Here is a 25,592-nt window from a genome sequence, read left to right on the forward strand (position 1 = left end):
AATGCTATAAAATCAGTTAAACACGTCTTCAGTAAAATTGCATAAAAAATTAAAAATAATGCACTTTGTTTAGCAGAAATAACAAAATCATAATTTTTTGAATCGCCTGTACGTTTTTCTGAACATTTCATTTCACAAAATAATTTGCTTTTAAATTATTTTATTTCTTTCTGTTATCAAACTTCTGGTCTAATTTTATCACCTCAAAAAATTTTATTTTCTTTATTCCACATCTAAAACATCATATTTGATTTATGTAAAGATAACACAAAAGCTTTTAAAATAATATTACATATACACAGAAATTCTTTGTTTGCGTACAATAACAAAATTCTAAAATGTGTATCTTTTGCTCTAAAATTTTGCAATTTAGTACAATTATTAATAAATACATTACAAGTAGTGACTTCCTCAAATTTTATCAGTGTCACTAGAACCGACGACACAAATTTTGATATAGAATTCGTGCAAAAATTAAGTATTTCTTATTATTTCTGTGTTGGTTGAAATTTTATCCGTTTTTCTTTGTTTTTGTCTTCTGTTTATTCTTTAATCGTTTAAATCATTTTTTAGCCTCCATTTCTTATTTCAAATTTATGAACTTTTTTTTTTCGATAGCTTTTTATGTTTCCTTTTACGCTAATTTTCAAGTTAGAATGAAAAAAATTAATCTTTTTAATAGTTTCTTATTATCTTTCATATTTTTTATCTGTCAATTTACATTTTATTCTTTTCTTCTTCCGTATGTTATTAAATCCTAAATTAATAACTTCACTTCTTCGTTCTTTTTTCATCTGAATATTAATTCTTTGTATCAAATTTACTTTTAATAAACTAATTCCACGCCATTCGCTTAAACCATTTTTGCTCTGCCGGAATCCTTTTAGCCTGTAAAGAAAACCAGCTCAAGTAAGGTGCAAAAGAGATCTCTCTCAGGGAGCTGAGAGAAATGAAAAACCAAGTTAAAGTTATTAATCCCCTAGGGAGGTATATAAATTACGCCCCGCTGCAAACACTAATCATCACTTTCAACCTAAAATTAACTTATCTACTTCTCTAAAAACAGCGACATATCTCAAGCAGAAAAATATTTACATTGGTAAGTGGAAACCAAACACAGAATTTTTTAACTTGCGTTTGGAATCCCCTCTGATTTAACATTTAGATATTCCTAAAGTTTACAAAAAACGTTATAAAACTCCCTTTTTTTCGTCGAACACAAAATGGGACTCAGTTTGTAGTTAAATCAATAAAAAGCTCCATCTTTTTTCGAAATATATTGAATTACCTCTGCGAAATAGGACGCGCCTGGTAATGGCCAAAAGTGTATCTGTTCCTAGATTGAAGAGCAATAAAAGTAATGGAAAGAACGCGCAAAATTTATTTACTTGTAACGTCACAAGCTTTAGTGGTAACACGCACAAACAGTCAACACGAGTGAAGGTCCCGTTTTATCAATGATGTTCATATAGTTTAGGCAACTTTGGTCTAACTTAAACTAATTTACATTAGCTATTCAATTTTAGACCTTATCCTGGAGTAAGCTATGTGTACATAGCAACATCATGTACTGAAACAACTTTGTTACCTGTTCAAAGCCAAAGTAAAATTGGATTTGTTATTCGTATAAACCAAACAAAATAACAGAAAGGTATTAAACAGTTTTGCTGCGTTTACGCGAGGAAAGTTTTAATCTCACAATAATAACTTTTCAGTTTAGTCCCTGTAAAAGCAATAATTTCAGTTTCATGAAAAGCAGAATTAGAGAACTTCAGCTCAACAAAAATAAATGAAAGAATAGAAAAGGCTGACTGCTATAATTTCTTCAGTTTTCCAGGTTTTCTTAATTTACGAAATAAAAAGCTTGCTCAGGACCAAATATCCTTTCACCCTAAGTGAAAATACAGGTACTAATGATTAAATTTTGTCCCTAACGCTTTGCTTCCAAAGTCCACATAATATTCTGATATCAAAATCCATCAATTGATGTAAAATAGTAATAGCGCGTGTTTGGTAAAATCGATGCACGTGACGTCAAATGAGTTGCGCGTCGCAAGCGTCGCCGTCGGCGTCAGTCGAGTACTTGCAGCTGTGACCTGACGATGCCTCTTTCTTGGAGGCAACTTCTGCTGCTTTTTGTTTCGATTTTTGGCCTCTCATCTGCTGCTGACCTCTTCAGCAATTCATTCCTCGTTAGATTTCGCCGTGATGTCGACCAGCAAGAAGCACACGCGGTGGCTGAGAAGCACGGCTTTGTCAACATGGGACCGGTATGTATTCTGAAAAACAGCTGTTTCTTCTGACAATATGATTGTATCTTCTTGTATCGGTGTTAAATAAAAATGAAACGATTGGTTATTGGAGTTGATGGTTTCGTTCAGAGACTGTAGTTAAATTGTGTTTAATAATCGCTTGCTAAGCGATCTTCAACACTTTTGGTTTTGTTTTGGATTTTTATTTCTAAGCAATATATTTCTTGTTAAAATGCATGGAATAACCAAGTGACAATTCAAATATTATCTTTACGTTAATAAAAAAAACTTAGTTTTAGTCTGCAATAACAGAAATATTCGTATTTCTCCGAGAATCTAAAGAAGAGCACGTATTCTAAAGCTCCTTTAGGTGCCAATAATCTGATTTCAAATTCAAGAAATGTTCACTTTACTTTTACTATTTAAAATGGTATTTTCTCAAGAAAAACTCAATTTTACTAAGAAAGACGTTGAAAAAAGCATATTCTCATTAAACACTACACAAAAATGCAAATAATTGGAAATTACACACATAATGTTTTTACTTAATTATTAAATTACATATTTTTATTTAAAAAAAAAATAAGAATCAGCAGGGAAGACGAAATATGAAAGTTGAAACCTTTAAAAAATGGCCGTCGCCGGAAAACACGCTTTACGATAAGTCATTCTATCAATGACTTTAACATTAGCTTTAAAATTTAAAGGGGTACTATTTACATATTTCAATTTTCTACCAATTTTATAATATGATGAGTCTATTTTGTTGTCTTATTTAAGCACAAGTTGAGAAATTCTTCAAATACGTGCACTAAAATGGAGGATAAAAAACATAAATTTTCCAGACATGGGCGGATAAAGTTTAATATACCAATATATAATTAAAATGTATCATCTTTGATAAAAGCTTCCTTATATTAAATGGGTTTGTGTATTTTATTTTACCTCTTTACAAAGATACCATAAATATTTGAAATCACAACAAATTGAAATGGAAAAAATATGTTTAGACGAAGCAAATATTTTTGTCAGAAGTTTCATCTTGATAAAATGAGCTCTTTGTAAGCACATAAATGAGAAATCTTATAAATCTTATTTGTCAACAAAAAGTTTTAAGTTACTTACTGTAAAAATGGTGAATGCGCCAATTAAATAGTAACTTGATGCAAGGTTCTACAAAATTAAATCACTTTTTTAAGTTAGTACAGTGTGGGGCTACCCCTAAAATTGTCTTTAATTTTAAACTAAAATTTGAAAATTTGCATACGCTTACAGTTGATCAAACTCTAGAACTCGCCAAAAAAAAAAATGTTTACCGATAACTCAAAAATCGTTAAAAAATGCATTTTCCAGACGTCGTCGTCGCGACGCTAAACTTTCGGTGATAAAATAGTGATTTATTTCACTAGCTGGAAAATATTCTTTTTAAAATCAATTTCCAGGTGTAAATTCAAAACGGCATCAAATAATTTAGGAAGATTTATTTAGAAACAATTTAAAATTAAATGTCAGAATTTCGTGTTTCTGATCAATTTTGGTGTAACTTTAATTAATCAGTTTACCTTATTATTTTCAAAAGTCATTGGAACACCTGACATTTATGCAATGATACCAACTAGCAACATAAAACTTCCACAATACCATGAAAAATTGCGGAAGCGCTAAAAACAAAATTATAAGCTTGTGCAAATTTTTAATTTTTGTCTTTAAAAATAACCTTGTATAAAAATTATTGCAACGTCTTGTTTACAAATTTAAGCTCTAGGTTTATTAATTATAAATTAGCATATCCCTAAATTTCCTACCAAATGAAGTATTAAAATTTTATTTTTCTTTTCGGTAATAAGCTAAAGTTTAGAATCGAAAGTCTATATGAATTAATAAAAGCACATAAAGTTTTCATTTGCTACAATATACATAATGTCAAAGAGTCTCAGAAGCATTTCACAAAACCTATAATAAAATATTATAAGGTCTGACGTCTAGAGCATTTCTACTTCTTCGGATTTCAATATTGAAACTCCTAAAATTTTTAGAAGGTTTTATTGCCAATTTTAAAGCTTCAGCTCCATAAATTTTTCTATTTTAACAATATAATTTTATGTCAGACTCAATAGCCAGACAAGGGGGCTGCCAGCTCATTTCAATTCCATACCGTGCTTCGACACCGTTTTTATTCGATCACATGATACTTACACATAAAATAAGCTCGGTTCAGTATTTGCATTACGAAGCAACCCAATTTTAAGTTTTGCCAAACACGATATCATAGGCCTTGCATTTAATAAAATTTCGCACGTTTTCAGCAAATTTTATGTGTGCTTTACAGCTTTACTAAACTTCACACTGTTAACATCAATAGCAAAGTTCCGATTTATTTTTTCACAAATACCGTTTAGATAGTTGAGTTAACACAGACAAATTGCCTATTTATCTCCAACGAGATATGGAGATGTTCTTTACAGCAGTTTAGCCCTGTTTGTGATGTGTGAAATTTCGTGTTGTTGGTAGACACTGAAATTAATGACGTTCGAATCGTAGCGCAATGTGTAACGAAATGTTTTTAGCGTAATTCCATTAAAATTTCTTTGAAGTGCTCTCGCTGTGAATTTGAAATAATGAGCTTCTCTTTGATGGACATTCTGGAAATTATCTTTTTTCATGGTTTTTACTGTCAATCGACACAACTGCTAATCCTTCTTAAACGGCTGTATTCTTTTTTTGGGTGAGGAAATTTAAATGCTGTTAATTTTGCAGTCCAAAAGTCTGTCTTTTGGTGTGCTTGGAAAAGTTCATAAACTTCAGTCTTTCATAAGACGATTTTCGGTTTTCAGTTTACGTTTACAATAGATATATTGAGAACCAGAAATTTTAATGCTGTTCTATCCTACAATTTATATCAAAATCGATTAAGCGACGACTGAAAGGGTGTCTCTTAAATTCTATTCACATCTCTAAAACACGAATTTTTAACAACTACTATTATGCCTAACAAGCAAAAGTCCAGAAGTTGTCCTTAAGCATCAATATTTGCACATTTCCCTGAAGATTTTTCAACTTTCGTATCAGAAAAACTCACTTGATGAAAAAAGATTTGATATTCTCTTAGGTTTGTTTTTATAGACTGGGCAATATTTGCTTAGAGGATGACGTGGAACAAACGGCGTTAGAAATGACGATAAAGTAAATGTCACTTGATGTTATTTCTTCCTCATCAATAAAAAAGCACAACAAAATAAGCTCCTCAACGTCCAAGACGTTAGGGACAACCGACACGATTTCTGCTGTCCTTAATTCGAGCAAAAAATATTTAATGCTCTTATCTGTGGCATTTTTCATATTTTCGTTTAATCTGGAGCTGTCAAAGGAGTTTATTTTTTAGCTTTGGAAAAGATTATAAATGGACGTTATATTGGCAAGCAATAATTTTGTGTTAGAATTTCACTTCTGTAAAGCTCGTTTTTATCTGTGTGGATAAAAAAAGGACAGGGAATTAATTCTCAGAATAAATGATGAGAATTGAGCCACCAACGTAATGCGTTTGGTTTGTGTTTCTTGTTTAATTTCATCCGATGATAAATTGTTGCATAAAATGTAACGACTATTATAAGCACAGACGGACCGTTACAACAATGATAGTAAATGATAAATTATAGTTTATAGTAATAGCCATAGTTATAAATTTTAATGCTAATAACAGAATAATGATATTTATAGTGGCGCAGATTAATGAAACCAAGCGGAAATAGCAATAAAATATTCGTTTTTAATTGCTCTCTTCTCACTCCAAGCATGTTATTCTTCAACGTTAACATTTCTGTCTATTTACAATGATAACAATTTTCTTGTGCCTTTACTTTCGCATTCCCGAAATACTCTTCGTTCGTTATTCGAGCAATTTGCATTTCCACCAATGCAGAACCAAGAAGTAGAGCTCACATTTAAATTCAGAACAAGACCACTGGAAACCACTCTAGGATTGAAAAGGATAATGAATACAAAAATCGAACTGAACGCGGAAAGAGCGCGAAGTAGCTGTTTAACAAAGACAGGGTGATTTAATTAAAATAATTCATTAGTGACAAAAATGAGAAGCATGTTTTAATTGCAACTAACTTTTAATTAGCTTAACTTTCTGTTTTGTAACAGAATAATTTTGCAGTCCACTAGTGAAAAGTTTTTTCCTAATTTGTATTAAAACAAAGCTATTCTAACATTCCGTATCGAAATGGATATTCTAGCACTGAAAACGAATTGGAAAATAGCGAAAATAGCTCTGTTACAAGAACAAATTAGGAAAAATAATATAAAAACCTCGTTCATAAGGCCATTTAGGCACTCATCCATTATAAAACTCGCGGCTTTGCCGCTCGTTTTATAAACTTGGATTCGTGCCTAAAAAATTGCCTTATGAAACTCCGTGTTTTAATATATTATTATAATTATTAAATAAAACATTTTTAAACCTTTGACTTCTCGATTTCGAATTTTTTACATTTACATTTTAATTACGATGGTTTGAAATTCTTAAACCTTTTATTTTATGTAGACCAATTCTTTTAATTAAAGATGTTTAACACAACAGTTTTTAGTATAAAATAATTAAATTTCGGAAATATCAAAAGTACTGAGAAAATAAAAAAACTAAATTTATCTAAGCAATTAATACGAGAACCTAAGAATTAAAGATCTGAAGACCTAAGGACACGAGATTAGTCAATTAGAGAATACAAAATAAAAATATAAGATTGAAAACGAATGATCTGAAGCAATTTTCAAAGGTTTCTTTTTCTAAAACTACTTGTTTACTCGTAAAATATTCAGATTTATAAAATTTAAGTTTTCTTCAGTTTCTGAAGTGTAAAAAATCAAAAATTTTGAGAATTGGAAACACCCAAAGCCAAACATAATGTCTCAGGAATACTAAGTGTAAAAGTAAAAAATCCAACACATCCAAAAGAATTTAATACTTGAAAAAGAAAATAAAAAGGAAAACTTTTGGAACTCCAAAATTCTCCGAATACTAAGTTTCGGAATATTTTACTGTTTAGTTATATTACAAACTTAAAAAAATCCGGAGTATTCAAGCAATTGAATATATAAAAAACAATAAAAAACGGGGGATCTGAACAATATTAATAATTCTACAAAAAATAATAAGGCTTGTAAAAACTAAAAAGATCAAAAGAATCAAAAGAATTTAAGAAACGTTGCAAGTTGCAAGACGAAGGAGAAAATTTATTTATTCATCTAATAAAATTTATAAAAAAAATTAAGAATTTGGAAGATTTAAGAAATCAAAATCTAAAACAAATATTTAAAAAAAATTGAAACATGCTAACTTTAAAAAATGGAGGATTTAAATACTGTATCGCCGTACATATTTTTGAACATTTAAAAACTTGCATATTTTGCAATATTATATTATAATGTCATTATTATTCAGGTTTATTGAGTCACTTTTTCAATAGTAAAACCTGTAATTACGGAAAAATAGAAATACGAAATAACATTTTACTAAACACATTTTTTTTTTTTAAATTTCACCTTTAACAAGAATTATCGTAGATTTTTTAATACGTTTTGTAAACAATTTAAACTTACTAAAGTTAAAAGAATGTAAACTTCCGTATTTAGTGAAATCCGTTGGGAAAAGCATTTTAGTTTCGATTTAACTTAACCAAAAGCAAATTACAGCGAGCACTGTTTAACCTTTATTTCAACATAAATTTTGTGCGGTTTCCTGCAGCCACCAATCGATACTAAATTAATCAAATCCATCTGTCATTTAATTCAGATTACCCGGCACAGGTTAAATTCATATCAAAATTAGAAATACATTGCTATATTTGAGTTTGAGCACTTATAAATCATTCTAAATCTATACTGTAAAAAAATCTTTCCGGAATGTCCGTCCCATATTCAACGAAAATCATTCGAATAGCTTGCAGTTCTGCCATTGATTGAATGGACGAATGACGTCATTCGACGAATTTACGCAATACTTTCATTCATAATTATCTGTACGTCATCAAATTATAGTTATTCCAACATTTCCTGTATCTTATCTATTCTGGTTGCTAACATGATTCCATGTATAATTTAACGCCTCTTTGAGAGTTATATTACATCTTATTTCTGTTTAGATTATCAGAAATTTGAGACACACGTACCTATAATTTCACGACTTCAAAGCAGTTTCGCCACTTTCCTGTTCTAATCCGTAAGGATTTATTGTAATTTAAGGGAACATCATAGCAGGCCAAACTTTCATAATCCGTTGAGAGAACCGTAAAATGAGAAAGTCTCTCTAATAATGGTGTCTATGAAATCATTTTTGCTTGATTGCCTGTTTACATTATCATGCCGAAATGAATTTATTTCTAGTGGGTGTTGAGCTTGACGTCAATTATTATTAATGTGAGTGAGGAGACTTGTAAGCAGAATCAACACATTTGAAAATGGCAATCATCGATTCGACGAACAGAGAGAAATTAGCTGTCTTTTTTATATGTGCTTTTAATGGTGTATGCACATACGTATAAACTACCCACACGCAACTGATTTCACTAGATATTTCGTTTCAGTGTCGTGATGCCACGGTTATATTGACCATAAATTGATAATGAAATAACGAAGTTTATTGGAATATGCCACAATCAATTAAATACAATGCGATTGTGGCAAATCGGGTTTGTAATTTTTATGAGTTAATTGTTTTATTGTTTACATTATTTGCAACGTGATGATACTACAAATGAATTACTCCTATATAAATACAATGTTTATACTGCTGTCTTCGAAAACGACAATTAGCATTTCACCGAGGATAAGCAGATTTTTTAAGAATCTAAAACGGAAAAATGCATTAGATAACATTACAATTTTTTTGTAATAAAAACAAAATAATTATAGAAAAAGTAGTATAAAAATTATGTACAGTCCTACCGCGAACTGCTTATAGCGAAAGCTCGCTCACATATTGTATCAGTTTGTCTAAAAATTTACATGATATGAAACCATAACGTTTACTAAAGTTATCAAATCGTTTAACTGTTGTGAAGGTGCTTCATGATTTTCATTCATAATTTCTCTTTGTTACTATAAATTAAAGCTGCCTTTTACTTCCTATCGATCGAACATCGTTTCACTGTTTTGATCCAATTCATTTAGATGACAAAAAATTCTTTCGTTTGTGTTGCACTACATGTGTAATCTTGTAATTCCATTGCACCCTTAAAATATGTAGAACAAAATTTCAGAACATATGCTCTCGACAGTTGTCCTCATTTACTATCATAAAAGCTCTCAGCTCCAACCACAGTCAAGCTTACATTTGTTACTGTCTCTGAAGTCTGGTCTAGACTCTTCGTCTCTCCCTTTTGCAAAGGTTTCAACATAGGCCAACTAAATTTGTGTGCAAGCTCATATTACAATGAAAATTAAACGATTTTGCCTAAGATTAATAGTGTTCGTGACGTTAAGTGGTGGGTTTAATATGATGTTAATTTTAGGGTCTCTCTATGACGATGAAATAAAGTTAGTAGACTCGAAAAAAAGCTCAATTTTCTCCGGCTTTGTACACAGATTCCTTGCACATTTTCGTCTGAGGATCAATTTTAAATATCTGCTTCAATTTATCTTTCAATTTGTGTCACTGCCACATTTAAATTGGGTTTCACTTCGTTGTAGATTTTCTTCAACACCTTCATCAATATTTATACTTTTCGCTACGACCTAAGCTGTTTACCCAAGCTTCGAAATGATTGAGTTGACTGAGCGACTTTAGAAAAATACCAGAAAGCAAACATCTAAGCAAATCAAATTCATTAAAATCCTTGCTGCTCCTAATTGCTAAAATTCGTTTGTTTTGCAGGTCTTAGGATCGAAGAAAGAGTACCATTTTATAAACCACGCAATCCCTCTTGCCAGAACCAAAAGAAGTATACCGCACATGAGGAAGCTAAAAGTAGACCCACTGGTAAGTTTAAAAAGCTTCAATAAAACTAATCTGATAGATTCTAATCTCTTAAAATCGTGTAATAAAGAACGCGTGTCGAGTTTTATATTCAAAGATGTTCATAAGAGAGATAAAGCAATTGGCGTGCCAGCAGCTTTGTCACACCGCAATCAGAAATTTTTAAACTCAAAGTTGAGCCCATAGATGTGAAAGCTTTTCTCGAAGTAGCGTGTCAAGCTTGAACAGGATGTGATTGCATTGTGGAAATCCCCGTTCCGTTGTGCACCTGTTCTCTCCGAAATTATAATGTTAACACGTATTTTAATTATTCAGTATTCAGATCTAATCATTTATCAGGTTTGTGTGCCTGACGAACTCGTGATAGAACATGTTTATCTGTTAAACAGACTATTTATATAGTTAGTAAAATGTAAAACAGTGTTTATTGGGAAAATGTCTCTTTAAATTCGAAACATTGTTCTGTTCGTCAACGTCACATTTTTAGCAGTAAAAATTTGGCTATTGCGAGTTCGTTGACTGGAAAATTGGATCTTCAAACAAAATGCGTGTTGCTGGGCCAAAAATACGTTCATTCTTTTGTAATGTCGTAAGCGGAGGTGACTTAAAACTGCAACTTAGTTTGATCTATTTTCATTAGAAAACATCTATGATTCAGTAGAAATATACAACAGGGCTATTTACATAAGATAACGAGCCTGACAAGATCGCAATGCAACCCAAAATACATTTTAAGCAGCTGCCTGAATACTTTGTAAAGTTATCAGTGAAACGTTTATTTTGTGTTGCATTTGATTGTCGTCTGGCTCGACATCTTAACAAAATTATACAAAGTGTCCCAAAACTCGTGACCCAGAGAAAACAGGCACCTGCAGACAGCAATACAAAACCAAAATTACAAATCTATTTGAGATTTGGCCAGTTTAGAAGTTAATCCTTCGAACACACTGATTCAAACACGTGAAATTACTAAAATTTAAAACAAAAAACAGTTTTTTTCTCAGTTTAGAGCCGACCAAAAATTTTAACATTCTTTTTAATTTTCATTTCTCTGGGAGTTTTATAGCTAATGTAATAACATTTGCTGACGTTACTCTATTGGGCATACTTTTTAAAAAAATCAAATTATAAAAATTTAAAACCAAGAACAAAATTTTTCACTTTAGAAGCCGACCAAAATACAGAAGTCGCAAATAAGCGGATTTCCCAGGTGACGAACGTTACTGGTAGCTATCTAATAAAAAAAATTACTTTGTTCGAGTTTGGACCTATATTAGGCAAATAAAATAGTATATTAAAACCCAGTTTTATAAACCGTGTGTTAAACACAAGTCCAGGTTGCCAGAAAAAACTATTTTCCCAATTTGCTGTGGTAACAGGCTTATTTCTGCATTCGCTTTGAGTGCCTTAAGAAACTGTTTTCGCATTAAATGCGCTAATAGGTTCGTTACTATAACAAAATTTAAAAAAAAAGATTCAATAAGCAATCTGGAGTCGTATTTTAATACACGTTTTATAAAACTTGTTTTTTAATATACTATTTCAACGTTTCAACGCTTGGACCATAAACACTAATAAACTGGTCTTCGTAAGTATATTTTTTTTTATGAAAAAGCTAACAATATTTGTCACATTTTGTATTTTTTCGTACTTGTTTTCCTTTTTTCTGCGTATTTTTTAAAACCGAAAGAGTGTTAATTGCTCGACAAACAGTACCACTTTTGTGCCGTATAACAAAATCTACTGTTTTATCCCAACACATAGTCCTGAGTCTGGAAATTTTATATTTAAAATTTGAAAACTCTAACATAGACAAAAGAATCAGCTTTTAAGATGAAAAAACTTTAAAAATTGTCTCAAGTCACCTTCATAAAGCTTTCCGATTAAGTTGACAACTCTTTGAAGATGAAAGCTGCTTTGCGCCAGAATATGGTAGAATTCGCACGAAGTTTTAAAGTTCAGTAAATGTAGTTTTAGTTTTGTGTGACTTCAAATTTTGTTCCAATGACACTCATCCTCGGAATGTAGAGCGTGGATTGTCTTCTATGCCAGTAAATTGTAATCAGGTTTCGATTACAATGAAATTAAACTGGACATTTTCAGGTGAACAATAAATGTCACTTAATATCTGGTACATTTCAAACTGGGACAAATGTTATCCAACAATATGATACAATTAAAAAGACAATAAAAAGTAATTTCCGTTTTTTTAATTGACAAAATGAACTACTCTAATTAAACAAGCAACTCATAACGAGCATTGCTATACAGTGCAATTAAATTGATGAGAACTTTTCAAGTCGTCCTTTATCTTTTTCATATTAAATCCCTGAATCATTTCCATTAAATTACAAAATATACCACAATCTTCTTTGTGACATTTTTCTTTTAATTCAAATGGTTATCACAAAAAAAGGTTGGAGAACTAAAAAATTGTTAAGAAGGTTTCCACGCCTACGAATAATAAAAATAAAAGACCTGCTTTTTAATGCCACGCAATATAAATTGCCGTTTCTGTGATTTACGATTCGATTTTTGCCACTACTCCTAAACCTAAAGAAAAAACTTGGCAACGACACAGTTCGATTTTAAGGACTGTTATTAAACTCCCAACAAAATCGATTCTGAGTATGTAATTATATTAATTCAAGTGTAAAATCGTGTATGAAACCAATTTATAATTAAGCTCGTGAAATTGTTGCACACATAATCCCTGAAATTTTTTTATCTAAATAGTTTCAGAATTTGCTTGCGGTTATTAAAACAATGTAAAAATAAGAAATGATTTCTGTCGAAGTCAGCTAAAAAATACTGAATTGAGTCTCTTCTGCAATCTATCTATAATCAACTTATTTTCTCCGATCTATACTCCGAGCTAACTAGAACGGAAAGTAATTTATAAAAACAGGTCAATAAAGCCCCATGTTAATGTGAAAAGAAAGAAGCGCACGCTACCACCCAAATGCGCCCTTTGTTCCTTGAAAATTAGTCTTCAAAATATAGTGACAAAACTATTCTGTGACGCAGGAATAGGCGCTGCCCTTCATCTATTCGTACGATTTATATCTTTTGACGCAAGACGAAAATTAATTAAGAAACCTCCACAGACAAGCTTCTTCCAAAATTGTAAATAAGCGGTCGTGTTGTGGCTAGCAGAAATCTTCAATTTTAATAGAGGCTCGTCAGAAGGTTGCCAACCTTGAAAAGAAGGATCGTTCATGAGAACTAAACTGATTAAATATGATAAAAGCTTGCATGCGGAATAAGTACCAAAAGGAGCTGATGATGCCAAGAAAATAAATTTTCAATAGAAGCGAATTACTTAATGCGGCTCCTAAAGGTAAGAGGGTGGTGTTGGAGAAAGAATTATTTAGCTTATGTGATTATTATTTTTTTAAATTGTTAAATTTCAAGACTTAATTTAATTGTAAGTAAAAAAACTACTTAATCAAGTACTAACAATCACCTAAAATAAAAAAAGTCTTAAAAATCAAACGGCAGTATTTAAAAAAAAACTTAAATATTTAAAGCTTAAACAATATTACTCCAAGTTTAATCATCGTCTTCTTGATCCTCTTCTTCAAGTTCAAAGTTGTCTCTAGCCCCCATCATCATTTTAAAGTATCTGCGAAAACGACAGAGTTAAAAGCGCGTCTGGATCTTTCCGCCCTAGTATGTCACTCACCAAATAACGATCGTTGCCTAGAACCCGTGCGACAAGATCCGTCGCATTAATTTTCGCGATTTTCCTGTCACCACGACTTGGCGATCCACTAGCACCACGCAAACTGCCGTCTTCTTATGCTTCCAGTCGAAACATATTACATTCTTCTTGGCTATTTTGTTATTTAGTCTTGGAGAACGAGCGAACGAACATTTTGGCTTTTATTAAGAATTGCTTAGGTCGTTTCTGACATAAGTCAATTTTGACCGACCTGTGCGGATATATTCATTTATCTTTTTTTAAATAGTCGTTTAAAATAATTAAGAAATAGACTACAGTCGAAACTCATGGTTTGTTTTAGAAAGAGCATCGAAGAAAAATAGTGTGCATAACACGTCGAGAAGTGACTTTCTTGTACTCGTGAGATATCAACACTCGGCTGGCGCCTCGTGCATTGACACTTTCACTAGTGCAAAATTTGGCACTTTCCGCACTTTGTGAATTCAGCTTACTTTTGGCTCACTTTTAGCTTACCTAATTCCTATCAATACCGCCATTGTGCCGCAATCTTTCTCAAACTTCTCGAAGCTGATATCTATACTGGAATCTTATCTTTAGTATTTTTTATCTCGACCCATTTCTATACTTTATATTTTAGCAAAAATTTCACTGATAATCACTAATAATTGGTCTCGAATTCCAATTTGGCTAACGAAAGGTATTCGAGACCATTATGAGCGCCCAATTTTTCCGTCTTATCAAAAATCTGCATTTTAACTTTTTTTGCTCTTACTGATAATTACGATCCAATTTAATATTGTTCTCAGTACAATAAAAGTAATCAATAAAAATATAATCTGTTTATAATAATTGGTATAATATCAGATAAGTGATTGGCGGAATTTTTAAACTATGTCGTACCCATTAATGCGTAGTTATTAAATTACTTTATTAATTAACACGCAATAATTTGACTTACCAAAGACTTACTCTCATAAGGTTTCGCACAAGACGCTAATATCAGTAATAGCATGTTCTTTTGTCATGTTCGCAAGCAAACCTTAATTGCTAATTAGGTGACGAGAATTAAGTCGTAATTATTACAAAACAACGTTTAATAATTCTAGAAACAAAATAATTTATGTTTTCAATTTAATTTAACAAATCGGACTGTAATAATCTACAATAAATTACTTATGAAAAGATACCTACAAACTTTCTTTCAGACGAATATAAAGAAGTACCTTTCTTTATGTATAAATCAAATAATTTATTGCTCTGTAAGAGTTCTTTGATATAGATAACGTTTTCACAAAATATTCAGCTCCTCCAGCTATCCACGCATTTATTTAATCTTCTTTGAACCTCACATCTTGAGATCTCAGTGAGAAAAATCTCGTAATGTCAACTTTAGCGTAAGATGTAAAAAATACACGAAATCAATATGCCTAACTTTGCAAGACAAAAAAAGTTGAATTTTCATCATTTCCTTCAGTCTCATTGTTTAGTTTTTAGAGTACGAGTTTATTTAGCGACATTAACTTAATTATGTTTACATCAGTAAAACATTACCAGCTGCCCATTTTGCTTCCTTTGCTTTAAAATTCTAATTCTGTTTCGCTATTTAACAATGTTAAAAACTCTGTCAAATGTCACAGAACGAAGTTGAATAGAATAGAAAGTGCCAAAGTTTCCAACTCCAATAAAACAGCGCCAACGAGAAAACGATTAAATTAAATTGATTTTTTACTAGCACATTTTAATATCGTTAACAAAGTGCAGAACAAAACATCGAAAATGAATAATTAAAGGTCAGGGATTATCATTCTTAAGCCATAAAAACGGAAATAAAGTTGGAACATACATAAATCAAATAAATCAGATTCTCGGTTTTTTGTATGAAACAAACTTTGTCTTAACTGTGATATAGAGTATAAGTCTTGAGTTTTTAGAGAAAGCCACTTATTAAAGTTTTTTTGCTAACACCGGGCGATTCTATCTCACAGTCGCAAATATACGAGACTTTCTAATCAAATTTTCAATATGTTCGCTGGATCTCGTAAAATTGCTTCAACATTTCCTTTTCTTTTCAGATTCATACGGCTATCCAACAGCCAGGTTTTATTCGAGTGAAAAGAGGATATAAACCACTAAAAGTAGAAAACCTCGTGAGAAATATAGAACCACACAAAGATCCAACTGATCCGTATTTTCCATTCCAATGGTATCTGAAGAATACTGGTCAGAACGGTGGAAAAGCCAAATTAGACCTGAACGTAGAAGCAGCATGGGCTCAAGGAGTGACAGGCAAAAATATTACTACAGCTATAATGGATGACGGCAAGTTATTTTTATTTATTTATAATAACATGGAGTTGTAGCTGACAAGTTCGATCAATCGAAGGAAAATCGCTCATATTGATTTTGGTTGTTGTGCAAACATTTGTCAATGTCACGAAAATATATCCCACAAATGAGGGGTATCTCTAACATTAAGAATAATTTTACGAACACAATAAAATTTTATTGGTGTCTTTCACTGCTCGAATTGAAACAAAAATTACCAGAAACTGAATGTAAAACAGTTCATAAATTATTCATACGTAATTTCCTAAAAAGTACAATGTCCAATTGATTATGTATACATTTATACATTTACTCCTTTATCAAATATTACATTTTTTTCAATCCAAACATACGCTTTTTGTACAAAATTATTTATTTAATGCTGGTCCAAATAAATTTTCATAAAGATATTTAATAAAACCACAGGGAATTTTCAAAGCACTTCTTTTAATTAAACTTTTGTTCTTGAACTGTACCGGCAGAGTCAAACAAACATTCTTTGGCTTCCTTTTTGTGTTAGAGATAGTATTCATAAAGCGAACAAAGATGGTATTTGAAAAAGTTAAATTACATATTCCTACGTTATTAAATACTTTAAGAACTTTTCTAATAATAGTGTAAAATAGCCAATTCTTCAAAATTTAACTTTAGCAAGCAGTCAAAGTAAATTTAATAGTGCAGAAATGGTGGATGCGCCGGGCAAAGTTTCACATCACTGAACAAAATAAATTTAATATGTGATTCTGGAATTAAATGGTTCTGTAAAAAGCACGTCCACAGTAAGAATTAAATGAGATGCACTTCCTGTAATCTTAATCTGTAAGAACAGAAAATCACGGACTTAGATATTTTTGCAATGTAAAAGGAATAATCTCGTTTCTATGAGTAAAGATTAAATTTTTCTAAATCGTAAATTTTCGCTTTTATCGTAATAATTCCTATCTTTATTGCAGTTGCTCGAGCGTAAGATTTTAGAAACAAAACAAAAAATCAGCAATTTGACTAGAAGCGTTGTCAGTTTTCCAATTTTGCCTCATACAAAACAGACTAATTTTCTTAATGTGTTCTGAATGCAATATTTTCGTCGGAGGCACATACCGAAATATGTATTCAAAGTGTTTGACTTTGAAAATAAAACAAAAAAAATTAACTGTGTTGTGTCATTTTGTGATTATTATAAAAATTAACATCAAACTTGAATTTGATATAAGAACAAACAAAACGTTAATTTCGTCATCTCGAATTTCCCCCTTAACAAGCTCGAAGCTTCAGCACAAATTTTCATGTAATTTTATACCGTTTTTGCGTAAGTTAAAGTAAAATGGGAAAATGCCGCATGTTTCGGAAACTTTATCCTTAAATATTTTCTGCAATGTATTACCTTTAATAAAAAGGCAAACATGACGTGCCAGATTATAAGCATTCGTTTTTATTAAAATAACAAAATCACATTGATAATACCCACGCATGGTACATAACTTTCACTTAAAATCTACAACATGAAATCCATAAAAGGAAATTATATTGCAATTTCCTTTATGTCTAAATACCAACAAATAAACTCTTACTCTACTTGAGCTATAAATTTTTAGTAAAGAAAAAATTCGCGTCAGAAGATTTTTTTTGTTCGAAAACTTGTGAAGCGTATAATCTCAAACCCAACTTTTAAATTGTTCAAACTTACAACAAGAAGCGTTATTAGCAGTAATATCTGACTCTCTGAAGTTGTCGAAACTTGTAAAGACACTCGCTAAAAATTTATTGGAAATATCGTCTACCTCCTCAATCCTTGTGGTGCAAAAAAGGAATAAATTCCTTTCGTTCAAACGGAAGTTCACTCGAGTCATTCTGTCGATAATAATGCAATTAATTACAAGTTTGATCAGAATCAAAAAGAGAATGAAACTTATAGCACGAAAAAAGTCTTATTACTAACTTCAATAAGAGTTAAGTCGTTTTCCAGTTAAACAATACGTAAAGGTTTAAGACGAGGACGACAGTTTGGTTTACTGCAAGCAGAGTCGAGCAAATTGATGTTTTTAAATCGGTTTTTGTTAAGGAACTGTTTTGTCTAGTATTTTTAGCTTTCAGGAACAAATAACTCCTTAAGAGCGCATAATCTTTTTATACATTTTCTATTGGTTTTAAAGCAGAAAACGTGGAGTTTATACAGACAACGAAGTTGATATATCAGTCTACAATACAACGAATAGAGTCTAGATTAATTATTATTAATTAGACACGTCATAGAAAATCAATCATTCAATAATTGCAAATTTATTTACAAATTTGGTTAAAACTGTGTGCATTATAAAGCTTCATTTGATTACACATCATTGCCAATTAGGTTTGAAATTCAATAAATAATCTTGTTTAGACACAATCCAATTTTGTGAAATATTAAAAAGGCCAAAATTAATAAAAACACACATTTTGTTTTCTACTTTTATTGTTCATAACTGTAGAAGAGCACGAACAAAACAGAACACATAAAATTTCACTTTTATCTCCAAAATAAGTGCAGCCAACCGCTCTAAATGAAGCAGCTTGTCTAACACAAGGAAAATAAACGCGAAACCACTAAAACTTAACAAACCTTTTTTACAGGAGTCGACTACATGCATCCCGATTTAAAATACAATTACGTGAGTATAAAACATGTCATTTTAGCCAAAGGTCATTGTAACGTTTTGCAGAACGCGAAAGCTAGCTACGATTTTAGCAGTAACGATCCTTATCCTTATCCTCGCTACACAGATGACTGGTTTAACAGGTAAGTTTTTATTGCCGTAACACAATTACTCGAAGTCGGTGGATGCTGAAAGAAATCTGTCAGAAATAAATTTTCATGCTGATATTTTACATGTTTAGTTTTCATTATGCATATTTTGCTGAGCGTGGAAGTGACGTAAAATCGATTTAATGTAACATGGAAATAACGTGCACTTTGGTTATATTGCCTGTTTAATCCCAATTTTTACATAATCGGGTATGTGTTTTATAAGCTCTAGGATGAGAAAATAAACACTTCACATGAAATATTTGTTTTTGAAATCGTTTATCGAAGCGGTAAAAAATACTAAAAGCGCGTAAAGCAAACAGTAATTTTGTAAGATTTAGATAACTACTCATTGTTTTTAGGGTGAATAGTAATTTAAATACGCATGATCTTGTTATTGAATATAATTGGATTTACAAAAATCAAAATAAAATTGTTTTCAACCTGTAGTAGGTATTTGCAACATTTAAATTTCTAATTAGAGATTAAAAAACTCGCTTTTACGATAACAAGTTCTACGTCAAGCACAGTATCGTCATAATCTAAGTTATAAAAACTTTTATTAAATATTAAATCCATGTTGGTGGTTTCACAATTTAAACTTTCACGCTACAGCAAGCCATTTTCGTATTTTCTGCTTGAATTATCGAGTTAATTATGTCAACGCACACAAAGTAAATCCCAAATGTGATAACACGGATGTTACTGTTTAATAATTATAATTATGTCATAAAAATCGTTATACGTAACTTGGGACTGAACCCCAGTTATTTCAACCGACTCTAAATAGAATCACTGCTCAATAACAACTTCCACCTCTAATTGAATTTCTAACAAAGTTATATAAATTCTCCAAAGCTTTTAAACTCTCGTCTACACCAAATGTACGACGACACTAGCAGAAGTCTGAAATAATGCCTATTCTCTTCATCCAAAAGAACGTAATCTGACATACTTTTTTCTTTTTATTACTACTTGAGATATCCCACATTTTAACAAAAATACTGTGCTAATAAAATCCATTTCAGTCACGGAACAAGATGTGCAGGAGAAGTAGCAGCTGCCCGAGATAATGGCATCTGCGGTGTTGGAGTTGCCTACGACTCAAAAATCGCAGGTTAGTAGTTTGATTTGAATTAGTTTGTTTATTTCTAATGCAATCTCCTTAAGTTTAATGGTAAATCGTAGTTATATTGAAGCGTGGGTTGTTAAGCGCGTCTTAAGTCTTAAATATTGACCCAATCAACTAATCGAATTGAAATCCTTGGCGCCTGGTAATAAATGATAGCTTTCATTCCGGAAGCAATAGCTTCCGTATTTCTTTTAAAAATAATGATCAGAAAAATTGAACTGATCTTAGTAGCAAGCAGGAAAGATTTCGGATTTAAATTTTAGCAATTCATTTCATGTCTTTGGGAATTAAACTAAGAGGTAAATTGGGTGGCAACGCCAAAAATATTGAAGATATAATAATTGCAGTTGGTCCCTCAGACGTATTCAAGAATTGTCAATTAGTTAAATTACATGCAAACAGAATCATGGAATTTTGCAATTTTGTTTAGTTTCACTTTCTTAAGTAAATAAGCAATCATATTTTAGTCTTAAAACACTCGTCAAGAAATCAGTTGCTCTTTAAATATTGTCGAATTAATGTTTGTCTCTCACATTTATTTAGATTTGTATTTTTTCCTCTCCCCTGGCATACTTTCAACCGTTATGAAAATTGAAATATTCTGATTGTGTAACATGCGTATTCTGTAGAGATAATTGGAAATCACTTAAAATTAAAAATAAACAATACACGGACCGTTTTACAATTTCCAGCAGGGCGATTTAAAAATTAAAATTTGAAATAATTTTCCTACTCGTAACTTTTTTAATTTTCAATCGATTTCATTCGGTTTGGGGGCGTTTAATAGAGAACTATTGTCTGTCTCTAGATTCTATCTCAATCAAATATTAATAGACTTTAGATCTTATTACAATGTTATTTTTAAGTATTTATACCAACAAGACAATAAACTAAAAAAATAAATTAAGTTTTTTTAATGTTAGATCCTCAGCAATGAAGATTTAACTAAAATCTTGTCAAAATTAAATTTATTATTTTATCAACTCAGAAATTCAATTTTTTTTATAAATACTTATCAGGCATTAAAACCAATTAGTTTTAATTAAAACTGTCATTTCTTATTGTTTTGTTGTTTTTTGCTGGAATGGAATGTTGGTTAAATTAATAACAGAGACAAATTGGAACAGTTACATTAAAGTTACATTAAATAGTTGCAAGTTCTCTGAGTGTCCTAATCAAACTTGAACTATTCAAATAATTTTCATCTTAATAACTTTCATTTATAAATGTTAAAAATTTTTTCAGATTAAATTCTGCAATCCAGCTTTCTGTATCTTGACAAATTTAAAAAACTATAAATTAACGGATTTTATCATTAAGTTCTTAAATGTTTTTATTCATATCTTTCCTAGATACGAGTATAAATTTTATTATTCCAAATTTCAAAATCGATAGTTTATCTTCCCATAATTTAAAATTTCACAATTAGATCTAAACGTCAGCATTAATATTTTTGAATATTTTTGAAAGCTTTAGCCATACTTATTCTATTATAGATTTTTTAAACTTTTTTTATTTTTTTTATTATAGACACCTCTTGTTAGATAAAATTTAAATTATTGATTTTTTAGATTATGCGAATTCTTCTTTTGATCTTTTTTTTGAAGGTTTAAAGTGTTCGATTGTGCACTACATTTGTTGCCTTGAACTTAATGAATATTTGAGTTATTTTCGTTTGTATTTTTTTAATTCTTCAGGTCTTTTACATATATTTCTACAGACCTTTTAAACTTTTTTAATTCAATTTTTATCTCAATTTGTAATATATACCAAAAAAGGAAGAAGATTAAAACCTATAAAAGACTGCAGCTCTCAAATGAAAGTTCCCAGAATGTGAAATCTAAAAATTTTTAGTATTTAAATCATACAGGGTGTTTTTGAAGTTTTTGAAATGCGTCTACAAAAAGCGTGTAGTAATGCCTTGACACAATTTGAGCCTATTAAGAGAAAAAAGTTATAGTAAAAGTCTTGTCGTTTTCGAGTTAAAATTACACAAAAATTTCAATAAATTTGCTTGTGCGCAACTGATTTTAAAAAATAAGAAACTCAAGTTGCTGGTTGCTTTGGAAACAAGCCATTCCAGGTGCGTTTTTTGCCAGTAGTGTAGAAAGTTCGTGGATTGGGGTTAATTATACCTTGTCAGTTTTTGACCTAAAATTGGTTTTTCATACTTCATACTCCTTCTGGAATAGCACAAAAAATTTCTCCATGCATTTCAAAAACACCCTGTAGATTTATTCATATTTTTTAGGTTTTGAAGACATTTTTTGGCTTCTTTCAAAAATTCTCTGGTTTGGTTTTTCTACCGTAGAGACAGTTATTCATTTTTACATTATTTTTTTATCCTAGATTTAAGGGCATTCGTTGCCTAACTTGTAATTAAATAAATATATAAAAAATAATCTACAATAAGGGCATTAACTACAAATTAACCTTTTTACAATTCATTCGATTCTAAATGCTCCAGATTTAGGCATCCTTGAAAAATCCCTGCGAGTGCTTGTGAATTTAAACGGACTTTTCCAATAGCTTCTGAATAATGCAGCCTTATAGCCTTTCCCTTTTCCTTATAGGCATCCGAATGCTTGATCAACCCTACATGACTGACTTAATCGAGGCCAACTCAATGGGCCATGAACCAGGACTTATCGATATCTACAGCGCTTCGTGGGGCCCAACAGATGATGGAAAAACCGTCGACGGGCCAAGAAATGCAACAATGCGAGCTATCGTAAGAGGTGTAAATGAGGTAATAAAACACAACGCAAGCGTCGTTTTATATTTTCACAAACGATTTCCATAAGGGACGTAATGGGTTGGGAAACATTTATGTCTGGGCAAGTGGAGACGGAGGAGAAGATGACGACTGTAACTGCGATGGTTATGCAGCCAGCATGTGGACCATTAGCATAAATAGTGCTATCAATGATGGACAAAATGCGCATTATGATGAAAGTTGCTCGTCTACGCTGGCTTCGACGTTTAGTAATGGGGCGAAGGATCCTAACACCGGAGTGGTAAGTTACCCAGCAGCGTTCTAATTAAAATTTAAACAATTTCTGCGTAAGGTGAAATTTTGTCACAAGGTGAAAAGAAAATGCAATTTACTAACCAGTTGAAGCTTAATAAAATTCAATTTTGTATCAAACTCTGCAGTTTTACATTTATTGCAATGTCCAATAATAGTCAAGTATTATCTGTTGCCTGTCAGAGTCTGCTTTGCATTAATAAGTAAAATTCCACGAACGAGCTTGTTACAGTCGCACTTAACATTCATTTAAAATTTAAAAGCTCCGTTTCAAGAAAACGCTTTGCCACTCTCGCAACAATTTAGTCATCTTAAAAATGTGTTTCGCTTGAAAATAAAAACTAGCTTCCTACAAAAAATTTCAATTATCAAGCGGAAGTGGAAATATTTCGCTTCCGTCTCGCCCATCTCAAAGAAATTATTTTTAATCCAACTGCACAAAATTAATTGACTTTTCTCTCAGGCAACGACGGATTTATACGGAAAATGTACGACAACGCACTCTGGAACATCCGCAGCTGCCCCCGAGGCAGCAGGTGTATTCGCGCTAGCTTTGGAAGCTAAGTAAGTAGCGAAATAAAATACATTTGTGCCGCTTTAATTGACTATCCTAATTAAAAGATTTATCAGAAATAAACAGCTTCTCCCTTGCGGCAACGGTTTAATTAGGAATGTTTTTTCAGCAACAATTTAACATGGAGAGACGTCCAACATTTGACTGTTTTGACGTCTAAAAGAAACTCGCTCTTTGATGCCAAAGGTCGATTCCATTGGACGATGAATGGGGTTGGATTAGAGTTTAACCATCTCTTTGGATTCGGGGTTTTGGATGCGGGAGCGATGGTTGCTCTTGCTAAACAGTGGAAAACTGTTCCTCCGCGGTTTCATTGTGAAGCGGGATCAGTTACTGAAGTTCTGTAAGTGACGGTTTTAAATTAAATTGAATACAAGGAACTAAAATAACATTCTATCCTGTACTGTTATGCAATTTTAAACAGACATTAGTCAAATTTATATCGTACGGAATGTTCCTCCTCTTCGTACGTTTCTCTGATTTAATCAGAGCTCAATCCACTGCATTTCTCCAAAGGCACGTAAAAATCCCATCCAATTCAATTCAACATTCTAGTTTAAGGGAATTAAGTTTTTTATTTTCTACGATGTTCTTTGTTTTGGAATTTTTGTAGCCTAGAATAAAATCGATGTGAATGTATGCGCTTAAGTTAAATTTTATGAGTGCTCCTAAAGCAAATAAATGCAAAGACTACAAGATTATTCTACCAGAAAGTTTTATTCATCTTTCTCATGAACTACGATGAAAAAAGGGTTCAGCCCTTACCGCGTTAAGAATTATTTAAAAAGTATTCTTTCAAGTACTTCTTATGTAACAAGGTTTGTGCAAATCAACGATTTTATTACCGAAGTTATTTTCGGAAAGTACGCAATTTTTCCACCTCGAATATGAGAAGTTTATGTAAATATCTGCTTAATATGCAAATTTAATTTTTGACGAAGTTGTTATTCATGGAATTAGACGACGTTTTCTCACTCGTGCGGAACTCCATACCTCTGCCTCTGATTACACAAATGTCTGTTATATTACCTAATCCAAAACAGTGAAAGATGTCATTTTCTTCCAGAAAAGTCCCCTCCTCGAAGTCCCTGATAATGAAAATCACCACCAACGCCTGTCAGGACGAGAACACCGAAGTGCGCTACTTGGAGCACGTGCAAGCCGTCCTGACGGTAAACGCAAGCCGACGTGGCGACCTAGAACTATTTTTAACATCCCCAATGGGCACAAGATCCATGATTTTGAGTAAACGCCAAAACGACGACGACTCCAGAGACGGTTTTACAAAGTGGCCTTTCATGACAACCCACACATGGGGAGAGTATCCCCAAGGTACCTGGTTGCTCGAGGTAATGATTTCTTTCTGTGGGTTTCAAAAATCTTTACACTTTTATTTCGCAGGCAAGTTTCAATTCGCAGATGCCCCAAACGGGATTTGTTAAAGAATGGACTCTGATGCTCCACGGCACAAGAGAACCACCTTACACAGAACTATCAGTTTTAGATCCTCATTCTAAGCTTGCTATAGTAAAAAAGGCTCATGAAAATCGAATGAAAATGTAATCTGTGACATTCCTGTTCTATTCTTTCTACATTTATTTTATGGGTTGACAAATATATTTCCAAACGATGTACGGGATTGACCTACAATGCTATTTGTTGAATTTGATAAAGATTAATATATTTTTTAGTAGAAAGTAGAAATATACCAATATTAAAAATCCATCAATCTCTAACTGTACTGTAATATAAGCATGTGATTATACTTTAAATAAGTATATGATATCAACAAAATTATTGTATTTTATTTTTTCAAATGTTATAAATATAATGACCAGA

The 25,592-nt window shown here is 31.6% G+C and overlaps 1 protein-coding gene across 1 annotated transcript; it reads left to right on the top strand.

Annotated features, from left to right (window-relative positions):
* Positions 1–2,070: 2,070 nt before the first annotated feature.
* Positions 2,071–25,547, top strand: amon (prohormone processing protease amontillado). Its single transcript, XM_088035676.1, has 12 exons — positions 2,071–2,270; positions 10,129–10,233; positions 15,988–16,234; positions 18,848–18,885; positions 18,937–19,013; positions 20,048–20,136; positions 22,725–22,900; positions 22,956–23,168; positions 23,643–23,743; positions 23,863–24,096; positions 24,820–25,102; positions 25,155–25,547. Exons 1-12 carry the CDS (start codon positions 2,103–2,105, stop codon positions 25,314–25,316), a joined length of 1,893 nt encoding a protein of 630 aa, XP_087891802.1. The 5' UTR covers positions 2,071–2,102; the 3' UTR covers positions 25,317–25,547.
* The last annotated feature ends 45 nt before the right edge of the window (positions 25,548–25,592 follow it).

This window comes from Gnatocerus cornutus, chromosome 1 (assembly GCF_029298725.1).
Source record: "Gnatocerus cornutus isolate USDA-ARS CGAHR chromosome 1, icGnaCorn1.1, whole genome shotgun sequence".
NCBI classification, from domain to species: Eukaryota; Metazoa; Arthropoda; class Insecta; order Coleoptera; family Tenebrionidae; genus Gnatocerus; species Gnatocerus cornutus.